We start from the raw sequence: 20,071 nt of genomic DNA on the forward strand, positions 1-20,071 counted from the left end.
TACATTTTTAAGATTATTTTGTCATTTTATCATCTTGAGATTAGGTTTCTTCTAATATTTAATCCAAATCAAAGTGCCAATGCAATTTTTGCACAAGACATGAGTATTAAAAATCTTATTATATTATTAGGTAGGTCCATTTTTTGATATATTATGAAGCATTACTGTACAAAAAAAAAAAACTCTGAGGGGAGAAAAAGATTCCATATACATTGTTCATAATTCTGATATTTAATTTGTAAAAGACAAACACCCAGGATAAGAGGCCTGGGTGACAACTCGGAATACCTTACAAAGTGTCAAATGTGAAAGTGTTGCCACAGGCAGGGTGATTAAAATATAGAAGGGTTGTTCCCGCAGTTAGGATATATCACATTAACACGAGCTGGTGTTCTATCAAATCCACAGTCAGGAACAAAAAACACAAAATAGAAGGCCTATGTCTAAAGTGTATTGCACATACAGAGAAAATGCATATTCAAGTTAACAGAATAAGAAACACTGCAGACAAGCTGCAAGGCTGAATAGGACAAAAATGGAATAGAAAGTCATGATGAGGTGAGGCGTGGCCATGATTGTGCTATTTAAAACATGTAAGTGGTGGATACTTCATGATGTTGCATGCGTAGTACAAAAGTGACCGTAGCACTTGCATTGCACTGACTGACTGAAGTGTGGCGCTACAGGGTTTTTTTTTTCCAGCTTGAAGAATATGACCTGAAAGCTATTTAATAGCAATAAAGCTCTTCATTTCTTTTTCTTTTTTTTTTTTTTTGCTAACAGGGAGAAGTGTTTACAAACGGTGTTGCCTTGCAGACCTGTCACTTTCAGAACGCATACCACCGTCCCGTCATCTGCAAACAGGAAGTACAACTAAATCATTTCATTTGTCTGAGGTCCCTATTCTGATTTCATGTATACATTTAACACATTTTCAGCCTGATGACAGCTTGACGGTAAATTGCAGCATAACTGTGCTTGAGTTGAGGTACAATGGAGTGCACTACTTTGCTGCAACCACCAGAGGCGCTGTTTCATACTCAACTTGAGTGTGGGGAGTCTCAAATGGTGGGTCGGGACCCAAAAGTGGGTCTCGGAGCCGTTTTCAGTGGGTCGCGGGTCTTTGCCTGGGCGCAATATAAAATAAACAAAAAAAAATAATCTAATGACCCAATGTCCGTGAATGCACCTTGCGTTCTTGTCTGTGCTATTCGAGGTGTAATGTGCCGTCCGTCCAACACACAGCTGCAGATATCTGCCAGAGAAGAGCGCGCCATAAAGAGGGAGACAGCATCTCTGCAACTGACAATGTGTTGCAAACGGTCCCTTTAAATATAAGATATTGGACACGTTTGTGTTGAAACATTTCTGCAATTTTGGGTCGCCGCTTGTCGTTGAGGGGTGCTGATGGGTCCCACAGCCAAACCAGTTGAGAACCACTGTCAAGAAGAGCATCAGCTAGGGCAGGGGTCGGCAACCCGCGGCTCCGGAGACACATGCGGCTCTTCAGCCTCCTTCCTCGCTGAGCGCAGTGACTTTTTTTAACACCGAAGAAGGGGAAATGTGCATTTTCGAAAAGATTGTGAAATATCTGACTCACCGCATGTCCGTGAATGCATCTAGAATGCATTCTGACTGCTGATTGGATGAGCAAGGGAGCGGGAGGCAGGCTAGGGTATGCAGCAAGTCTCACTGCGTGGGAGAGGGAAAAAAGGCGAGGGAGTTTTGAGTTGAGTCTGAAGCAAGTTACTGCACAGTAAAATAAAACAACGAATAAACGAGAGCATGTCAATATGTTTTAGAACGCTGCTGACTGCACTCACCGCTCACAACAATACATGCTCTCACTTTCATGTCTCCAAATACCAGAAAAATCTCCCAACGACGAGGAAAAGTCTTAACATTTGTCGCTAGTCGCTTTTGAGGAAATAAGTCACCAAGGGGGCTTGGAAAGTCGCCAGATTTAGTGAGAAAGTTGGCAACACTGGGCTGCACATGAGATGGGAAGCCATTCACAGATGGGAGAATACATGAAAGCATCGTTCATAAAAATATCAGCGCATCTATTCTCCGAATTGAAAAATAAACAGGAAATTAACATGAAATTATTCCGAAAATATTCAGAAAATGCAAAGACAGGACCAATAGAATGGTTACTGATGACAATTCAGCGCAGGCATAAACGTATTGAGCAAACAGCACTCATGTAAAGATATGTGAGCTCTGATGGACTTTTTTTTTTTTTACGTAAAGTTGGCTACATTTTGTTTTAATTTTACACAAATATGGCAACCACTCATTAAAACCTACAGAGTTAAGTGTTTAAATCATTTCAGAGTAGGCCTTGCTGAATTTTGTGGTTGTAACAGGTAATATGTTAAAAAGATTACAATTATGCGTTTATAAGCTGTGTAATGTTTTGTGGCACCCGACTTTTTTTTTTTTTTTTTTTCCTGGAAGGAGGCAAAATGGTTCTTTTGATGGTAAAGGTTGCCGACCCCTGAGCTAGCGGAAGTTGCGCTATAGCCATGCTTTTGCCACTCCACCTGAGACTGAAACAGGAGTTCAGAACAATCAGTGATTCTCCCATCCCATTAAGAATAAAATGGACGATTACCATAACCAATCCAAGAAATGCAGTCAAATGCCCATCCCTAGTTGGATCCAAAGCTTACATAAAACATTCCCATAAGGCTTCTTTGTACCAGTTAAGGACAAGAAACACTTTCAACCCAGCCAGACTGGAGATCACCATCAGTAAAGGGATTCATTACTGGACTGGTTGAGAGAAAAACAACTAAAATGACCCTTGGTAGCATCAGCAGCTGACGTTACAGCCGGTAACACTGTATTTGGATAGGAATTCTTAATTTCCTTTATAAACTACTGTCGTTCCTGAATAAGATATGCAATAATGTGAGGGTTATAGATTCCTGTCCACACATACGCATACAAGCACACAATGATTTCCTAACAAGAAATCACCACAAAGGCAGCATAGCTTAGACTGATCTAAGAGACAGGGTTACCCTAGCATCTTTCTGAACCCTTATTGAGTTGTCCTGTAGAAGCACACCACTACTACAAGGAAAAATCTTCAAATGTGCAAAAAAAAAAAAAAAAAAAAAAGCGCCATGAACATTATTTCCACAATAGTGAAAGAAAATGTTCAAGAGATTGCGCCGTTCCCTTGCTAAGGAAAAGGATTGTGGTGTCAATACGTAGATGTCCACAAAAACACTTCCTTGTGTTTTCCATTGGCACCAAGTGAGCTTTAGTTCTGTTCTGATAAAAGGGCAAATGCATGTGTAGTGTGGTGGCTTGAATCCATTTTAGAATAAAATGTCTCCCCTAACGTAGCTTGTTACCGCCACAGTCAGCTTCCGCATCCTCTCTGACCCCAGCTATTCCGATGCAGGGGTGCCGCTGGCAGGAGCAGTCTTGGGGAGACCCTGAGGGTTGACAATAACTTGTATGACAAAGTCCTTCTGGATCTTTGTGTCTTGAAGCCGCGTCTTGTCTGTGAGAAGTTTGCCTGAGAAGAACCAGCGCTGGTGGGTGGCGTCTATGTCCTCCTGGGCCTGCAACTGCTTCTTCAGCTGACCGATAGTGTCCGTCATGCTGGTGCTGAGGCGAAGGTCTTTACCTGAGGAGAGGCGAACCTGCAGCAAACGGGGAGTGGTAAATGAGTTATGGAGAGTGCCACGCCCATCTGAAACTTCATGACAACGGCACGGCAGCATGCTGTGTTTGCTTGCTGTGGTCTGCTCAACAACTCAAGGAAGAACAAAGAACTATGAGCATTGATCTGAGACACACGGACAATTTAACTTCAATTAAGTTAGCTTGCGAATTATGTAATGATACGCTAATACCGTTAACAAAATGATTGGGCTCACAAGCTTTAAGTGGCACCAGCATACTTTGAGGTGAAAATGCATATGCAATGGCACAAATGCCACACAGCATTTTGAGTCATTTTTGTGACTGAAATGACTTATGACTTAAAATGTCCCATTTGTACTATTTTCCAAGTCTCAGAAGTTGCACAATAGTGTACTGGAAGTGTGTTACCCAAAATCTAGCCTTTACCCTGGAAGGTAGACAGTTCTTTTTAGCCCTACAGGAAATACACATTTCATGTGTATTTCATTAAAGCTCATTAGCTTTAATGCTAATGAGCTGTGTTTGTCCACCTGAACCTGAAAAGTTATGTTTTCATTTTGAAACAGTGGACACATTGGACCTAAAATCACCCAACCGTATACATGTCTAACATGTGTAATGAATGACAATATACTGTAAAACCTATAATTCAAAAACTCATGTACAAATTTTGAAAACAGCAAAGAAAAAAGAAATAATTATTATTTACTGTATCTTCCAAACCAAACGAGGCCTCAGGCAGTCACAACAATGTATCCAACCTTGCCCAACTACCTTTCCCCTCTCTCCCTCTGCAACCAAACGGCCTCTAATGCTTTGACCGATTGGTGGCAAGATGTTTTTCAACCAGTAGGAATCTGGTGTCAAGTTTCAAAACCTGTTTACTTTCGCTTTCAAAGTGGTACCTCCCTGCTCTGTGCAGACAAATAAGAAATAATGTGATGACGCAATGACTTGATGACTATTATTTAGGGGTCACAAGATCTCACAAGGTTAAAACGTGAAAACATATCTTGTAAAAAAAAAAAAAAAAAAAAAAAAAAAGTATCATGGGCAGGAGGCCTGGGACAATAATAAATTAATTAATGACACAATAAATGCGTGTTTGTTTTCCTTGTCTCTTGCCTCCAAACAGGCAGGAAGAGGGTTCACTCTAGGAACCAAAACTCATATCCAGATATATTTATGTTAAATATCTAAATATGATATACTGTATATCCCGATATTTTTTCCATAAAGTGAGTTTAGACAAAATCAGAGTATATGCGTGCAAAGTTGTTTCATTAAAATAAAAGTAAAAAAATCGTATAGCAAAATAGACGCTATTCTCTTTTTGAAATAAATATAGGAAAAGTATAAAATATAATCTCCAATCTTCTTTGTATCAAACCTTTATGCTAACCTAGGCTCAAATCCTCAGCTAATACAAAAGAACAAAATATGAAAGTGTCCCGTTTAAGAGGACATTTTTGAAATGTCAGCAACAACTCAAAAATACTTTACTTTGAACAGTATTAGATTTTTTTCAGAAAGCAGAACCTTGTAGGAGAGACAAAAAAGTGAGTAAAAAAACCTTGATTATGTTTAGAACTGCAAATAAAACTGGATTTTTAGTTTGTGCATTTAAAATTGGCCATTACATCATCAAAATAAAATAATTTTTATATTTTATCTTGGGTAGCGCCTCTGAAAGTCTTGACAGTATAATAATTACATCCAGACTCCCCTCCAGCCTCCACCTTTTATCTTATAGCTACGACCACTTGTTTATTGATCACAAAACTTTCTTCCATCACACATTCTGACACACTGACAGCTAAGCGACCGAGTTCGAATGAGGCTTGAGTGTAATGCGTAGTGATTAAATGAAGATTAAAAAAACATTTACGTTTTAGATCCCGCTCTGTAAAACGGGGCATGATCCACCTCGGTGGGGATGCGTGGATCTCCACTATGCTGTGTGCAGCGGCAGCTGACGGCTGCACGGACGACTTGTGACTGCTTTGGTGTGGGGTGGACGTCTCAGGAGCAACCGCTGTTGCAAGTCCAGTCTATATCGATATGAAAGATGTGTTTGTTTTTGATATTATGCTTAAAAGAAATTGATATATCGGCCAGTCGTAGTTCACTCTGTGCATTGGTTTCAGCACCTTGGCAAGTTTGCTCCATAGAACAACAGCATGAACAAAGTGAGCCCTTTTGTCAGTCATACAATCATCACTAATTTCTTGAAGTTATCCATCTATTGAAAGTTAGTACAGTTTAAAAATATAACAAGACCTCCCTGAATTTAAGGCAACCGCTCTTTTTCAAGACAGGAAAAATCTTATTTTTTTAGGTTTAAATATTTTTATCCCTCAATAACAAACAATATATTTTGCCACAAAAACATTAGTTACAACGTTCCCTAGCTACATTGCGGTTCACATTTCATGGCCTTGCTATTTCGTGGATTTCTTCAGTGAAATTTTACATGTTTTTTTTTTTTTTTACAGCTTATGAACGCGCATTGTGTTCCGCTTCTTTATTGGCTAAGGAAGAACCTGCTCACTGTTCTGCTACCTTATTGGCTAAGGGAAAAACACCCATTGTGTTCTGTGTTCTGACTGGCTGTAGACCGCTGTCAATCAAAATCCTTCGCGCCGTCTCCTGTTATATTCATCGCTAGTAAACAGCTAACATGATTAAACTATTGCTAGGGGTGTCAAGAGACACGCAACCCACGAGACGAGGCAATGCACGAGACTGGGTCTATGATAACGAGATGAGATTTTAACAATTCCAATGGGCTCATTTTGCTCATTAATATTCCCATACAGAGGCTGTGGCATTTGGCTTTGCAATCATCTTTTTCCCTCCTAATTTATAGTACATTACCTTGCATTGTTCCTCATGAGGCTCCCTTGCTGCACTGTGTGTGCGTTACCTGTATGCTCGAGGCCCCGCCTCCCCCCACACAGACAAAGCGACTGTATGACTGACAAGAGGTATCATTCCATTGTTCTATGGAGCGCTGTTGCTCTATGAAGCATCTAGGTGTTGAACCAATGCTTTCCTGCCATATATTCCTGCAATGTATGGAGCAAAATTATCGTGTTCATTTTTATTTATCGTGTGATTCATTTATTGCTTTATGATCGCGAGATTGAGAAATCTTGTCACATTTTAATCTCGCAAGATCTTGTGACACCCCTACCACCCCCTAACCGTGACTGTAACAAAATAATAAAAAGGTTAATTTTGCATAATAGTGTAATAAAAACAGTGAAAAATGGAAGTCACTTTAAAATTTAGGCTGTCTCAGTGGATGTCATACTGATACTCATAAAAAAAAGGCATTTAGTTTTATTTACTTTTAAAATGACACTTGTGAAGTAAAGTCTGAACAAGTTTCTGTGCAGTTCTTTCAACAGTCGTGTCAGCTGTCATGCTGAATGAATGTTCTTATGTGCCACAATAAACACAAAAAAAAATGCAGGCAGAGGTGCAGCCCTTGCAGGGCAGGACACTACATGCAGCCAGTCTCTCCTTAGTGGAGGTAATAACTTCAATTAAAGCAAAAAGAATACATTGCTGTTGTCTGTCATTTAGAAATGTACTTCTGTACCTTCAGCTGAAATTCTTTCTTGGGTGATGCATGAAGCTGGGGACTGTCGCTGTTGTCCTCGTCGCTGCGCTCTGAGATGAGGTTGACAGGCGGAGCAAGGCAATAGACGGGCAGCTGGTAGCGATTGCCAAGTTCGTCGTAACACTCCGTCAGAGTACCTGGAAAAATGACCATTATCAGATTGTTTGAACTGCACTTACAGGTCTTAAGTGAGTTGTGCATTATGCTCTGTGGTGCTCACCATGTGGCAGGGTGATACTGGCACCATCTACTATTGCTTGGGCCAGCTCGTGATCGTTACACTCCAGAGCAACAGCGGCGGCTTTCAAGGCGTCCCAGATCTCCTTGCGGCCCTCAAAAGCGGGCGCGGTGTCCCAAAACTCATCCCGCTTGCTCCGCAGCTGGCCCTCTGTCATCGGATAGTCACTCTTCCATTTGGGTCGATCTTTCTTTAGCGGCTCATTACGTCCTATCAACATTAAAAACAACAAAACAACAAGAAAAAAATACAAAATAAATCAAATAAAAACATAAATAAATAAAATATAAAAAACAAAATATATAAAGTCTGCTTGCCTTTTTTTTTCAATTTCCTGTGCTGGTGTTTCACTAGTATATGATATTAAAAAATGTCATACTAGAGTATAATACAGTGTAATCATAAATAAATACATTTAAATATATAGAATGAATTAAGTAATTTTGAAAATATGCTGCCTGTGATTAGTCAATAATTTAGCAACAAATTAGCACTATTTGACGCTACAGTTGCAGTCAAAATGATTCAACCCTGACTGTAAATTTATCTGCAAAGCTTATAATCTTTCTTTAGCTGCTCATTACGTCCTGTCAACGTAATTTATCACGGGCTATTTTGGGAATCAAACCCCCGCGATAAACAAGGGAACACTGTACTCTAATTTCAACGTGGTTAGGTTATAACATTCTGATAAGATTGCAATGCATTAGTTTTGGTACAAAATGATAATTTCAGATAAGAACAGCTACAAGCAAGCGAACTGCAAAGGAAATAGCCCTAACCCTAAATAACAAATAATGTGACATGCATGTAAAGGTTATTTCCTAATAGGATGTTCTCTAAATATACATCAGCGTTTGTTTTGTCAACTGTGACACACATGACAACACCAGACAAGAGAACAATGCTGCACAACTTAAACAATTCAGGACATTATTCAGAGTGTGCCGTGTGCACACAAGCACATGTTATCTTTGTAACTTTACTGTTTCCCATCATTAAATATTAACACATAGTACTTATCTAAGTAGAGAGACTATGGCACACGCTTGCACGGACACACATTTTTGGAAACCAACAAATAACAGCCATCTCATTTGCCATTCTTTCCTTATGGAAATGTGCCACAGCCACATTGGCTTATCATCACAGTGCATAAAAATAATCAGGTGGCTAGTGACGGAGATGCGGAGCAATGGAAAATGAGGAGTAAAAAAAAAAAAAAAAAAAAAAAAAGTGGCATCCAAGAGGTCACCTTTCTTTCAAACTAATTATTTATCGTGCAAGCGGCTCAGGGATGGGGACATGGTGTCACGGTGTAGGATTAGTGGACAGAGCTTCCTCACAAGCACTCAATGACCATTCTTCATATACAGTCATGGAAAAAAATGATTACACCACCTTTGTTTCTTCAGTTTCTTGTTCATTTTAATGCCTGATACAACTAAAGGTACTTTTGTTTGGACACATAACAATGACAACAAAAAATAGATCATAAGAGTTGCATTTTTTTGCAGTACAATGCTAAAGCTATTCATGTAAGAACCTAAGTGATTTTGGTTATTATCAAGAAAACCATGGAAGTTGCTAGATATCAGCTCTTCAATTCAACTCTTATGAGCTATATTTGTTATCATTATTATATTTGTCCAAACAAATGTACCTTTAGTTGTACCAGGCATTAAAATGGACCAAAAACTGAAGAAACAAGGGTGGTCTAATCATTTTTTCCATTACTGTATAATATACCATGAGACACTGGACTCCAGTGACATACATGCAAATAATTAGGACAAAATAGTGTTTTAATTAGACGTGGCCAGATTGATCTAAAATATCTATATTATCGATACCAGAGTTGTATCAGTATCAGATAGATATGAACATGATGAGATTGCTAATTTTCAGTTCACGTAATTTGTGTGTTTTTTGTTGTGTTGTTCAAATATATTCTATCTATTTAGATATTGTTACATTGTTTACAAACTCAGGAAATAAATTCTTGCACACAGGAGGGCTTTGGGGTGAAAAATCCACGATTTGAATAAGAGCCATTAGTAATTTTTGCTTTTGTTTGCTTATCTTGCACTACTGATTTAACTTTGCTCAAACAATTGTATATAATACTAGTGTTACTACTATACCCAATACTAAAGATTAGTTTCACATTCACAGTTTTAAAGTTTAGAGGTAATCAAAGCAGTTGATATCATTCAATAAATAACAATTCAATTCAATAAGGCAAAGATAATTACAAATAAATCCTCAATAGTTGTATACATAACCTTAGTACCAGTAATATGTCAGTCATAATACCTGTGTAACGTTCATTAGACACAGTTCATGTACAATATTACGCCCAGTTAGCATTTGCTATCAAACATTGCAGATATACAGTCATGGAAAAAAATATTAGACCACCCTTGTTTCTTCAGTTTTTGGTCCATTTTAATGCCTGGTACAGCTAAAGGTACATTTGTTTGGACAAATATAATAATGATAACAAATATAGCTCATAAGAGTTGAATTTAAGAGCTGATATCAAGCAACTCCCATGGTTTTCCTGATAACCAAAATCACTTAAGTTCTTACTTGAATAGCTTTAGCATTGCACTGCCAAAATATTTAACTGTTATGAGCTATTTTTGTTGTCATTGTTATATTTGTCCAAACAAAAGGTACCTGTTGTAGTTGTATCGTTGTATCAGGCATTAAAATGAACATGAAACTGAAGAAACAAGGATGGTCTCATAATTTTTTCCATGACTGTACATGAAACGAAAATGATTATGCAAAAGACAATGCCAATGCCGAAGTCAAGGCAACAGCGAATCAAGAAGGGGAGCTTAATGTCAGCTGACTGATGTCAAAATGACAAAATTACATTTATGCAGTACACCCACAATACCTTCGCAATCGACCGATAGCTCGCAATCGATGTAATGGGCACCCCTGATCTAAAGCCAAAGTTCCCAAAGTGGGGTATGTGTACCCCCAGGGGTACACAAATTGTAATTGGGGGTAAGAGAAGAAAAATTCAAAACAATTAGCGCTTAACATTCACAATTATGAGTGCGCCTGAACGCCTCACAGTGCAAGGAGAATGGCGTAGAAGCAGAAAAGAGGCAGAGCATGAAGTTGTTCTTTGCTCTTTGTGCATCATATGAACAAATAAGTAAGTTTGATGATTATTTTGTGGATTAAGAGTGTTTAATCTTGAAGATTTCATTTATATTGGTGTTCCAATCCCCGCACGGCGCAGCGGTGAAAACCTGTCACTGTGAGTGGAGATTTCCTCAAATATTAGGCTTTATTGTTGGTTGTATTGTATGTATTTTTGTACTTTGGATACTGCTTTGCCTGCTTTGTGATGTAAGTACAGAAGGATACCCGTGATGGCAAAGACAAAAAGTGTGATAATGACCACAGAACTGTAAGTGGAGGTTATTGTGACATAAAACAGCGTAGCGCCGAACACGGTAGACACAGCTCTTTCCTGGCTGTTCGTACTCAGGTTGCCCTTCCTGATGCAACCCCCCAATTTATCCTGGACTTCTCCTATGGCTGAGTGTTGAGGCCCTGGCCAGGAATCAAAGCTGTGCTGTCTGCATGAAAGGGAGCAGTGTGTAACCATTACACCACCGGGGCATGACAATAGTGTAATAATATATAATAATATGCCACCGCGCAGTTAAGGAATGCAGCCACACAACAGCTTGGACATGACTGTCCTCACGGACTCGTGTGCGTCACAATATGCCACTTTATAACGTGGATATGTGCGGCTTACACAAGGTACACCTGAAATTACGGTAAGTCAACAATAACAATAACAAGTCCAGGACCACAAGGCTGGCGAACAGCTTTTACCCACAGGCCATCAGACTTCTCAACGAAGCACTCACACATGCCGCACGCAACACACGCGCACAATCATAGCACTTTTATTTATTTATTTATTTGTATTATTTATTTGTATTAATGTCTCTTCTGTTGTTGTTGCTTAATTTATTGGTATTAATGTTTCTTATGTTCTTATTCTTTCTTGTGTTTTCTTTCTTTTCTTGGGAGAATGAACAGAATAAGAATTTCATTACATAGTATAACTGCCTGTTTTACTGTGCATATGACACATAATAAAACTCTCTTGAAAACAAGACGAGCAGAATGCACACTGCTAAGTATGAAAACCTTCCTGCCCCCAAACTGTTCCGCATTCATTGTACATCAAATGCCAAGCATGCATTTTCCCCTCATCATTAATGACAATTAACTTATTTTTACACTTGTATACCAAATAAGCACTTAAGAATACTCAAATGATATCAATCAATCAATCATATAGCGCCAAATCACAACAACAGTTATCTCATGGAACATGGAGGTCACATTCAGAGGACCAACTGAAACCCCACATGAGCAAGCACTTGGCGATGGAGACACGGGCCGCAAGATACGATTTGGTGGTCCGCAAATGGCCTGCGGGTCGCAAGTTTGAGACCCTGCCTTAGAGGTTCCATTCTATATCAGAGTGAATAGACAGTAGCAACACATTGCACATTTCAGAGGCAATAGATACAGACTAGTTTCCTTACCAACGTTGCTTATCTTGTCAACATAACAGTTCAGGCTTCTGCAACTACTGATAAAGAGACGCTCACTTTTACCAAGCCTATTGTAATACAAGGTATATTGGTCTTACTCAAAATAGGTCTTGGTGTTCTTACACGGTCTCTGTTACCCAAACAAAGCATCCAAACAAAGTCAAAAGGGGTTCCTCGAGATGTGCTGCAAGGACATGTTTTTTCTTATGACCTTAGCCAACTGTTATGAGCAACACTTCTTATTTTTGGCTGATTTCCACTCAGTTTTCTGTTGGGTGTTGCTATCAATCGCCTGGTCACGCTCACATTTAGTGACATCATATCTGATGTTTTGGTCCATTGGTGGAGTCGGCGTTCACAATCACACTCACAGGGGGAACTGGTTTTAACCCCTGGCAATAACTGCACTTGAATATTCAAAACTGGTGAAGGCAAGGGTGTGCAAACTCTTTCCAGTGAGGGCCACGTTGTGAAAAATGAAAGGATGCAAGGGCCACCTTGATATTTTGTAAGAAGTCAAATATATTAGTAGTAGTAGTAGTAGTAGTAGTAGTACTTTATTAATCCCACAGCAGGGAAATTCATCTGTTACAGCAGCAAGAAAGATACACAAGTATGTACACAAGTAAAGAATGCATAGTCATTGACAATGCATGCAATGCATAGACATAGTGAATAAAAAATGGTTCAGGTGTTGTAGGTGTATTACACGAAAAAACTGCATCTCAGCTTTGTGATTTCAGTGAAATAGCCTATTAGAATCAACTTTGCTCTTTTTCCCCCCATTTGTGCTGTTTATTTAATTTATAAAATATTTCAACTTTCTTCTAAAAATAATCTTTGTAAATATTGTAATTTGTAATATTATGACGTTATTCCCATAATATTTTCACTTTATTGCCTTATTATAACTTCTTTTCCAACCAAATTTTCCAGAAATTACAAATTTAATTTGTCTTCTTTGTTAGTCAGAATATTATGACTTAAAAAAAAAATAATGTATTTTTTCTTTAATATTATTAAAAATAACATTATTTTTCCTTATAATATTACAAGTTCATTCTTAGAAAATTGCAACTTTTTTTCTTGTTGGAATATGACTTTTTTCTCATAATATTTTGATTTTATTCTTGTAAAATGTTTTCCATTTCTGCTGTTTTTTTTTTTTTTCCAACTACCGTATTTTCACGACCACAAAGCACACCGTACTAAAAGGCGCAGTCTGAGTTGGAGGTGCTATTTTTAGATTTTACACATACACAAGGCGCACCGTACTATTGGGCGCAGGTATGCACGTTAACACATACAGACTTGACTAACCCACTTGAAATCAGGATGGTCATCACTCAACACAACAGTCTAAGTCATGGTACACAGCTAAAAAACATCACACAGCAACGCAAACACAGTCAAGACATTACCTTTATTTTTGCAGAACAATAACTAACAACTATTTGGTACATGTAGTCTAAATATGTAACCTTAAGAGCATTTGCACCAAAACACTACCGCAAAGCACGGTGGGGAACAGGAAGTGCTCCCAGCGACGCACCAAAACACTACCGCAAAGCACGCTGGGGAACAGGAAGTGCTCCCAGCGACGCACCAAAACACTACCGCAAAGCACGCTGGGGAACAGGAAGTGCTCCCAGCGATGCTACAATACGCTAGCATGCATGCTATTGTATGTTTAGAAAAAAGGCAGCAGGAGCAAAACTGAGTGCGATGGTACTTTATTGAAAATATATTATGTAACAGTGCTCACATTTTATCAAGCGTCATCGACAAAGCCATCAAAGTCCTCATCTTCTGTGTCCGAAATGAACAACTGAGCAAGTTCTTCATCGAACACACCAGGCTCCCTCTCGTCATTATCAGAGTCTGTCTCGTTCCCGTGCGGCTCCTCTGAAAGAATGCCAGCTTTCACGAAAGCTCGAACGACAGTGCAAGCAGACACGTTAGCCCATGCATCCACAATCCATTCACAAATTGTGGCGTAACTCGCACGGCGCTGTCTCCCAGTCTTTGTGAAGCTATGCTCGCCTTCTGTCATCCAACGCTCCCATGCCGCTCGCAACTTGACTTTAAAATCCCTGTTGACGCCGATGTCCAGCGGTTGCAGCTCCTTTGTCAAGCCTCCCGGAATGATGGCAAGCTCAGCGTTCATATGGTGCACATGCCTTTTCACAGCGGCTGTTAGGTGGGCGCGCATGGAGTCACAAATCAATAAGGACGGTGACGTGTGGGAAAAAACACCCGGTCTCTTTATGTACACGTCACTCAGCCACTCTTTCATTTTCTCCTCGTCCATCCAGCCCTTCTGATTAGCCTTCACGACAACTCCCTCTGGAAACTTTTCCTTCGGCAGCGTCTTCCTTTTAAAAATAACCATGGGTGGAAGTTTCTGACCATCACCATGGCAACCAAGCACAACCGTGAACGCCGACTTCTCGTGCCCCGTTGTGCGTATAGCTACCGTGTTGGTTCCCTTCCTCTCAACAGTGTGGTTCACCGGGATGTCAAACGTGAGCGGCACCTCGTCCATATTGGTGATGTGGTTGGGCTGGATTTTTTTGTCGGCAATCTTTTTACAGCAAAAGGAGCGGAAGTTGGCCACCTTTTCCTTATAATCCACCGGCAGTTGCTGTGCCACGGTAGTCCTTGTCCGGATGGATAGATGGCGCCGTTTCATGAAACGAAAGCACCAAGACGGACCTCCTTGAAAATGCTCTATTTTCATTTCTTCGGCAAGCTTTGCTGCCCTCAGTCGAATGGTGACTGTAGACACGCTTCTCCCAGCTGCTCTTTGAACGTGGATCCATTGCTCCAGCTGGTCTTCCAACTCCGGCCACCTCGCCTTGTTTCCGCGGAAACTTAGCGTCGTCTTCTTCACTTGGCGAAGCTCATTTTCCTGCTTCCTCCATTTGCGAACCATGGATTCGTTCACCTTGAATTCTCTCGCAGCTGCTCTATTTCCGTGTTCCTCGGCGTAACTGATAGCTTTCAGTTTAAATTGTGCTTCATAAGCATGTCTCTTTGCAGGTGCCATTTTCGTTTGTTCTTCGCCAAACCAATGTTGTTTTGCACAGTGCACATACGGGCACTATATACTACCTACTGGGGGCGTGTCTTTAGCGTCCTCTTTCACGCCCCACCCTTCCCCCTCCTGTCCTCTATTACGTCCGCATTTTCTTTGCTGTCCTCAATCACGTCCGCCTTTGCTCTATATAAGCAGCGTTCCGGCAGGCAATGCTGCCAGTCAATCAAGAGGAGCGCTCATGAAAGTCACACGTGAACACCTGCCGGTCCAAAATTTTGGAACTCGGCGCACACATAAGGCGCTTCGCATTATAAGGCGCCCCGCCCATTTTGGACAAAATTTAAGACTTTTAAGTGCGCCTTATAGTCGTGAAAATACGGTATTTCAACTTTCTTCTTTCCATTCCATTCAATTTTCCCTCTGCTTATCCGGGTCCAGGTCGCGGGGCAGCAGTCTCAGTAGGGAAGCCCAGACTTCCCGGTCCCCGGCCACCTCCTCCAGCTCCACCGGGAGGACACCAAGGCGTTCCCAGGCCAGCTGTGAGACATAATCCCTCCAGCGTGTCCTGTGTCTGCCCCGGTGCCTTCTCCTGGCTGGGCATGCCCAGAACACCTCACCAGGGCGGCGTCCGGACTAGATCCCCGAGCCACCTCAACTGGCTGCTCTCGATGTGAAGGAGCAGCGGCTCTACTCTGAGCTCCTCTGGGATGACCGAGCTCCTCACCCTACCTCTTAGGGTGAGTCCAGCTACCCTACGAAGGAAACTCATTTCAGCCGCTTGTATCCCCGATCTCGTTTTTTCGGTCACAACCCAAAGCTCATGACCATAGGTGAGGGTGGGAACATAGATCGATCGGTAAATTGAGAGCTTTGTCTTCCGGCTCAGCTCTCTCTTCAACACGACGATCCGGTACAGCGACCGCATTACTGCAGATGCTACGCCGATCCGCCTATCGACCTCACGCTCCAACGTTCCCTCACTCGTGAACAAGACTCTGAGATACTTGAACTCCTCCGCCTGGGACAGGACCTCATTCCCAACCCGGAGGGAGCAATCCACCCTTTTCCGACTGACAACCATGGCCTCAGATTTGGAGGTGCTGAGTATCATCCCAGAAGCTTCACACTCAGATGCAAACCGTCCCAGTAAACGCTGCAGGTCACAGCCCGATGAGGCCATCAGGGCCACATCTTCTGCAAATAACAGAGACGAGATCCTAAGGCCCCCGAACTGGACTCCCTCGACACCTTGGCTGCGCCTAAAAATTCTGTCCATGAAAATTATGAACAGAATCGGTGACAAAGGGCAGCCTTGGTGGAGGCCAACGTTCACCAGAAACAGGCTTGACTTACTGCTGGCCATGCGAACCAGGCTCCTGCTCCGATTGTACAAGGACTGAATGGCACATAGTAGCGCGCCACCAATCCCATGCTCCCGGAGCACCCCCCACAGGACACCGTGAGGGACACGGCCGAATGGCTTTTCCAAGTCCACAAAGCACATGTAGACCGGTTGGGCAAACTCCAAAGGACACTCCAGTACCCTTGCAAGGGTGTAGAGCTGGTCCAGTGTTCCGCAACCAGGACGAAAACCACATTGCACCTCCTGTAGCCGAGGTTTGATTAACGGCCGTACCCTTGTCTCCAGCACCCTGGACTAGACTTTCCCAGGGAGACTGAGGAGTGTGATCCCCCTATAGCTGGAACGGTCACCCTCCTTGAAAGGGGGGCCCACCAGCCCAGTCTGCCAATCCAGAGGTACTGTTCCCGACTTCCACGCAATGTTGAAGAGACGTGTCAGCCAAGACAGTCCCTCAACATCCAGAGCCTTGAGGAATTCAAGGCGAAACTCGTCCACTCCCAGAGCTTTGCCACTGGGGAGCGTTTTGACTACCCCAGATACCTCAGCCACGGTGATGGAACTGTCCTCAGACTCTGCTTCTTCTATGGAAGGTTTGTCAGTGTGATTGAGAAGGGCCTCAAAGTATTATTTCCACCGTCCGACTATATCCTCAGTCAAGGTCAGCAGGCCCCCGTCCCCACTGTAAACAGTGTGGACCGGGCACTGCTTCCCCGTTCGGAGGCGCCGGACGGTTTGCCAGAACCTCTTCGAGGCCAACCTAAAGTCGTGTTCGATGGCCTCGCCGAACTCCTCCCACACCCGAGTTTTTGCCTCGACCATAACCGAAGCCGCGTGCCGCTTGGCCTGCGGTACCCATCAGCTGCTTCAGGAGTCCCGCAAGCCATCAGCCCTAACCTCTGGTGTCCACCATCGGGTTCGGGGCTTGCTGCCATGACTGGCGGCGACCACCTTGCGGCCGCAGCTCTTATTGGCTGCCTCAGCAATGGAGACACGGAACAGAGCCCTTTTGGGGGAGGATGAGGATATTGAGTCTGAACTTTCTTCTTATAAATTTTATTCTTATACTTATGACTTTACTCCCATACTATTTTACTTTATTCTTGTGACATGTTTACCACAACCAAATCTTCCAAATATTAAAATTTGTTATTTTGTTTCTCCTAATATTACAACTTTTTTCTTTAAAATTTCAACTTCATGCTACTAAAGTGATATTATTAGTAGTAGTATTACAACATTAATCTCATAAAATTATTACTTTTTCTCGTTTGATTACAACTTTTTCCTCTGAATATTTTATTTTATCCATGTTAAATTATTGCTGATTTTTCCAACCAAAAAATCATTAAAAATAATCTAGATGCACACCAACATTTCTAAATAAATGACGATTTAAAATTTGACTTAATGTTCTGGATTCAAGCTTCCACAAGCACTGCGCTGTTGGTGGCATGAGCGCCGATGCTTCCCCCTCGCTCTCGCCACCCTGCGAAGAGCCTCGCTAGCCAGGCCAATTTATAGCAGCCATCATTCATCAACTTGCGGGAGAAGCCATCACTTTAATTAATTGACATGTCTTTTTTTTTTTTTGTGCGTGCAAATGTAATTTGAGTGACCTTGCCATAGGTTTGCCACTTTGTGAACTATTTGGAGTCTTTCAGTCCTGTTCTATCAAGAAAATACTCCAACTGTCCTTCCGGGGTTTCTCCCACGAGGAAGGGCCAAAAGACCATTAGAAGTTTTTTTTTTGTTTTTTTTTAAAGCAGTACAAGACAATGACGAGTCTGACCCAGCCTTAAAATTACAACAACAAAAAAATCATGGTGGCCACTGAACCAAACAGATTACACAACTTGACTTAACATTTCCATAAATTGTGCAAAAAGAACTTCATACACCTCCATTTTAATATAATGCGTTATTATATAACGTTGTTTGATTTCCGGAGTTCAATTCAGGCTAAAAGTCTAATTAAAGCCAAGTATTTTTTGTTGAATATGTCAACTCCGTGCTACTACAATGACATTTTTTCCTCATATTACAACAACATTATTGTCGTACAATTGTGATCTTTTTTCTTGATAGAATACAACTTTTTCTCTTAATATTTAGACTATTCTCTGAAAATTACAGCTGTTAATTCCATTTCTGCTGTACCCCCCCCCCAAACTATTTAAACTTCCTTCTTGTAAATGTTCTTCTCGTAATCATTTTATTCTATTAAAATTTGACCTTTTCTGCAACCTAATTTCCCCAAAATTCCAACTTTTGTTTTGCTTCTCATATTTTTTCTTTCATATTTCAACTTATTTTGACTTTATTCTTGTAAAATGACTGCAGATTTTTAAATTTTTTGTTTTGTTTCCCATTTTTCAACTTTTTAAAAAAGTATTTTTTCTTTAGTATTTTAACTTTATGCTACTAAAACGTCACGTGTGAAATTACGACTTTTTTCCCTCGTTATATTGAAACCTGTTTCTCCTAATATTTTGACTTTATTCTTGTAAAATTACTGCAGTTTTCCATTTTTGTTGTTGTTTTGTCCGCAGGCCGCAGTTTGGACACCACTGCTGTAACTTAATGCACAAAATATATCAAATTGGCCTTTGCATGTGTCAAATTACTACTTATGGCACACCCCTTGGCGTGTACCAAACACCAAAAGTGAACCGATTGAGTAACTTGATGCAAACCAATGACAAGTCGTCACCTGAGATGAATAATCCCATTTAAAGTTAAATGGCATTTGTTATTAGTGTGTGCGCACGTCACTCCTTACCTCCCCGACCACCGTTCCTAGTGGAGCCTCTTCTCTGTGTGTTGTCCCATCTTTCCCAGTATCTTCCCACACATCCTCCCATGGTTAGTGGGGATTTAGTGTGCTTTCACGCGTCCTACTAGCTCAGCAGGGGGCCCATCGTAGACTCTAGCCCAAGGAGGAGGATGGGCGGCGGGTACAATTTTGCAAGCGACAGGTCATGAACGGCTGCGTGTCACCTGGATCAAGTGTTGTGTTAAAACGCTATCAAGCAAGCGTCAAAACTCGTGGACCACAGTAACTATGGTTCAAAGAGTTTGACGGCTCGCCTAGCAAATCGTTTTCTTTAGTCTCAGGACATCTTTGACAGAGCTGTTGCTCTTTGGCTGCTTGGTAAAGTCAGCCTAGTTGTAATGTTGACTAGTCGACCAAGCACTTTTCCAAGCTAATCAGGTTAGCCAGTTAGCTTCCGCGTCAAGAAGCTCAAAACCTCGGAGCACTAGTGGTATTATCCAAACAAACCCAGTTTTTTAAGTGTGGTGACGAAGACTGTGGTCTCTTACGATACCCTAAAACGGGTTCCTCTCTTAATTCCCCATTTAAATCCTCAAATATTGCTCCTCTCCCTGCCAAAGGTTAATGACGGAGTAGCTCTCCTCCACTCTACTCCACTGAACTTTTTCGCGCCTGCGCATTCGAGTACAAGCAGGTGTTGAGTTCACTTAAATCGGAAGTAAATATAATTATGAATGAACGATAGTATGTGGGATGCCA

The 20,071-nt window shown here is 41.3% G+C and overlaps 1 protein-coding gene across 1 annotated transcript; it reads right to left on the reverse strand.

Moving 5' to 3' along the window:
* Window positions 1–200: 200 nt before the first annotated feature.
* ubtd1b (ubiquitin domain containing 1b) lies at window positions 201–19,963 on the reverse strand. The gene is made up of 4 exons (XM_054768614.1): window positions 19,319–19,963; window positions 7,515–7,742; window positions 7,274–7,431; window positions 201–3,662 (listed from the first exon to the last, which is right to left on the reverse strand). Exons 1-4 carry the CDS (start codon window positions 19,398–19,400, stop codon window positions 3,405–3,407), a joined length of 726 nt encoding a protein of 241 aa, XP_054624589.1. The 5' UTR covers window positions 19,401–19,963; the 3' UTR covers window positions 201–3,404.
* Window positions 19,964–20,071: the final 108 nt, after the last annotated feature.

Source organism: Dunckerocampus dactyliophorus, chromosome 2 (assembly GCF_027744805.1).
Source record: "Dunckerocampus dactyliophorus isolate RoL2022-P2 chromosome 2, RoL_Ddac_1.1, whole genome shotgun sequence".
Lineage (NCBI taxonomy): Eukaryota > Metazoa > Chordata > Actinopteri > Syngnathiformes > Syngnathidae > Dunckerocampus > Dunckerocampus dactyliophorus.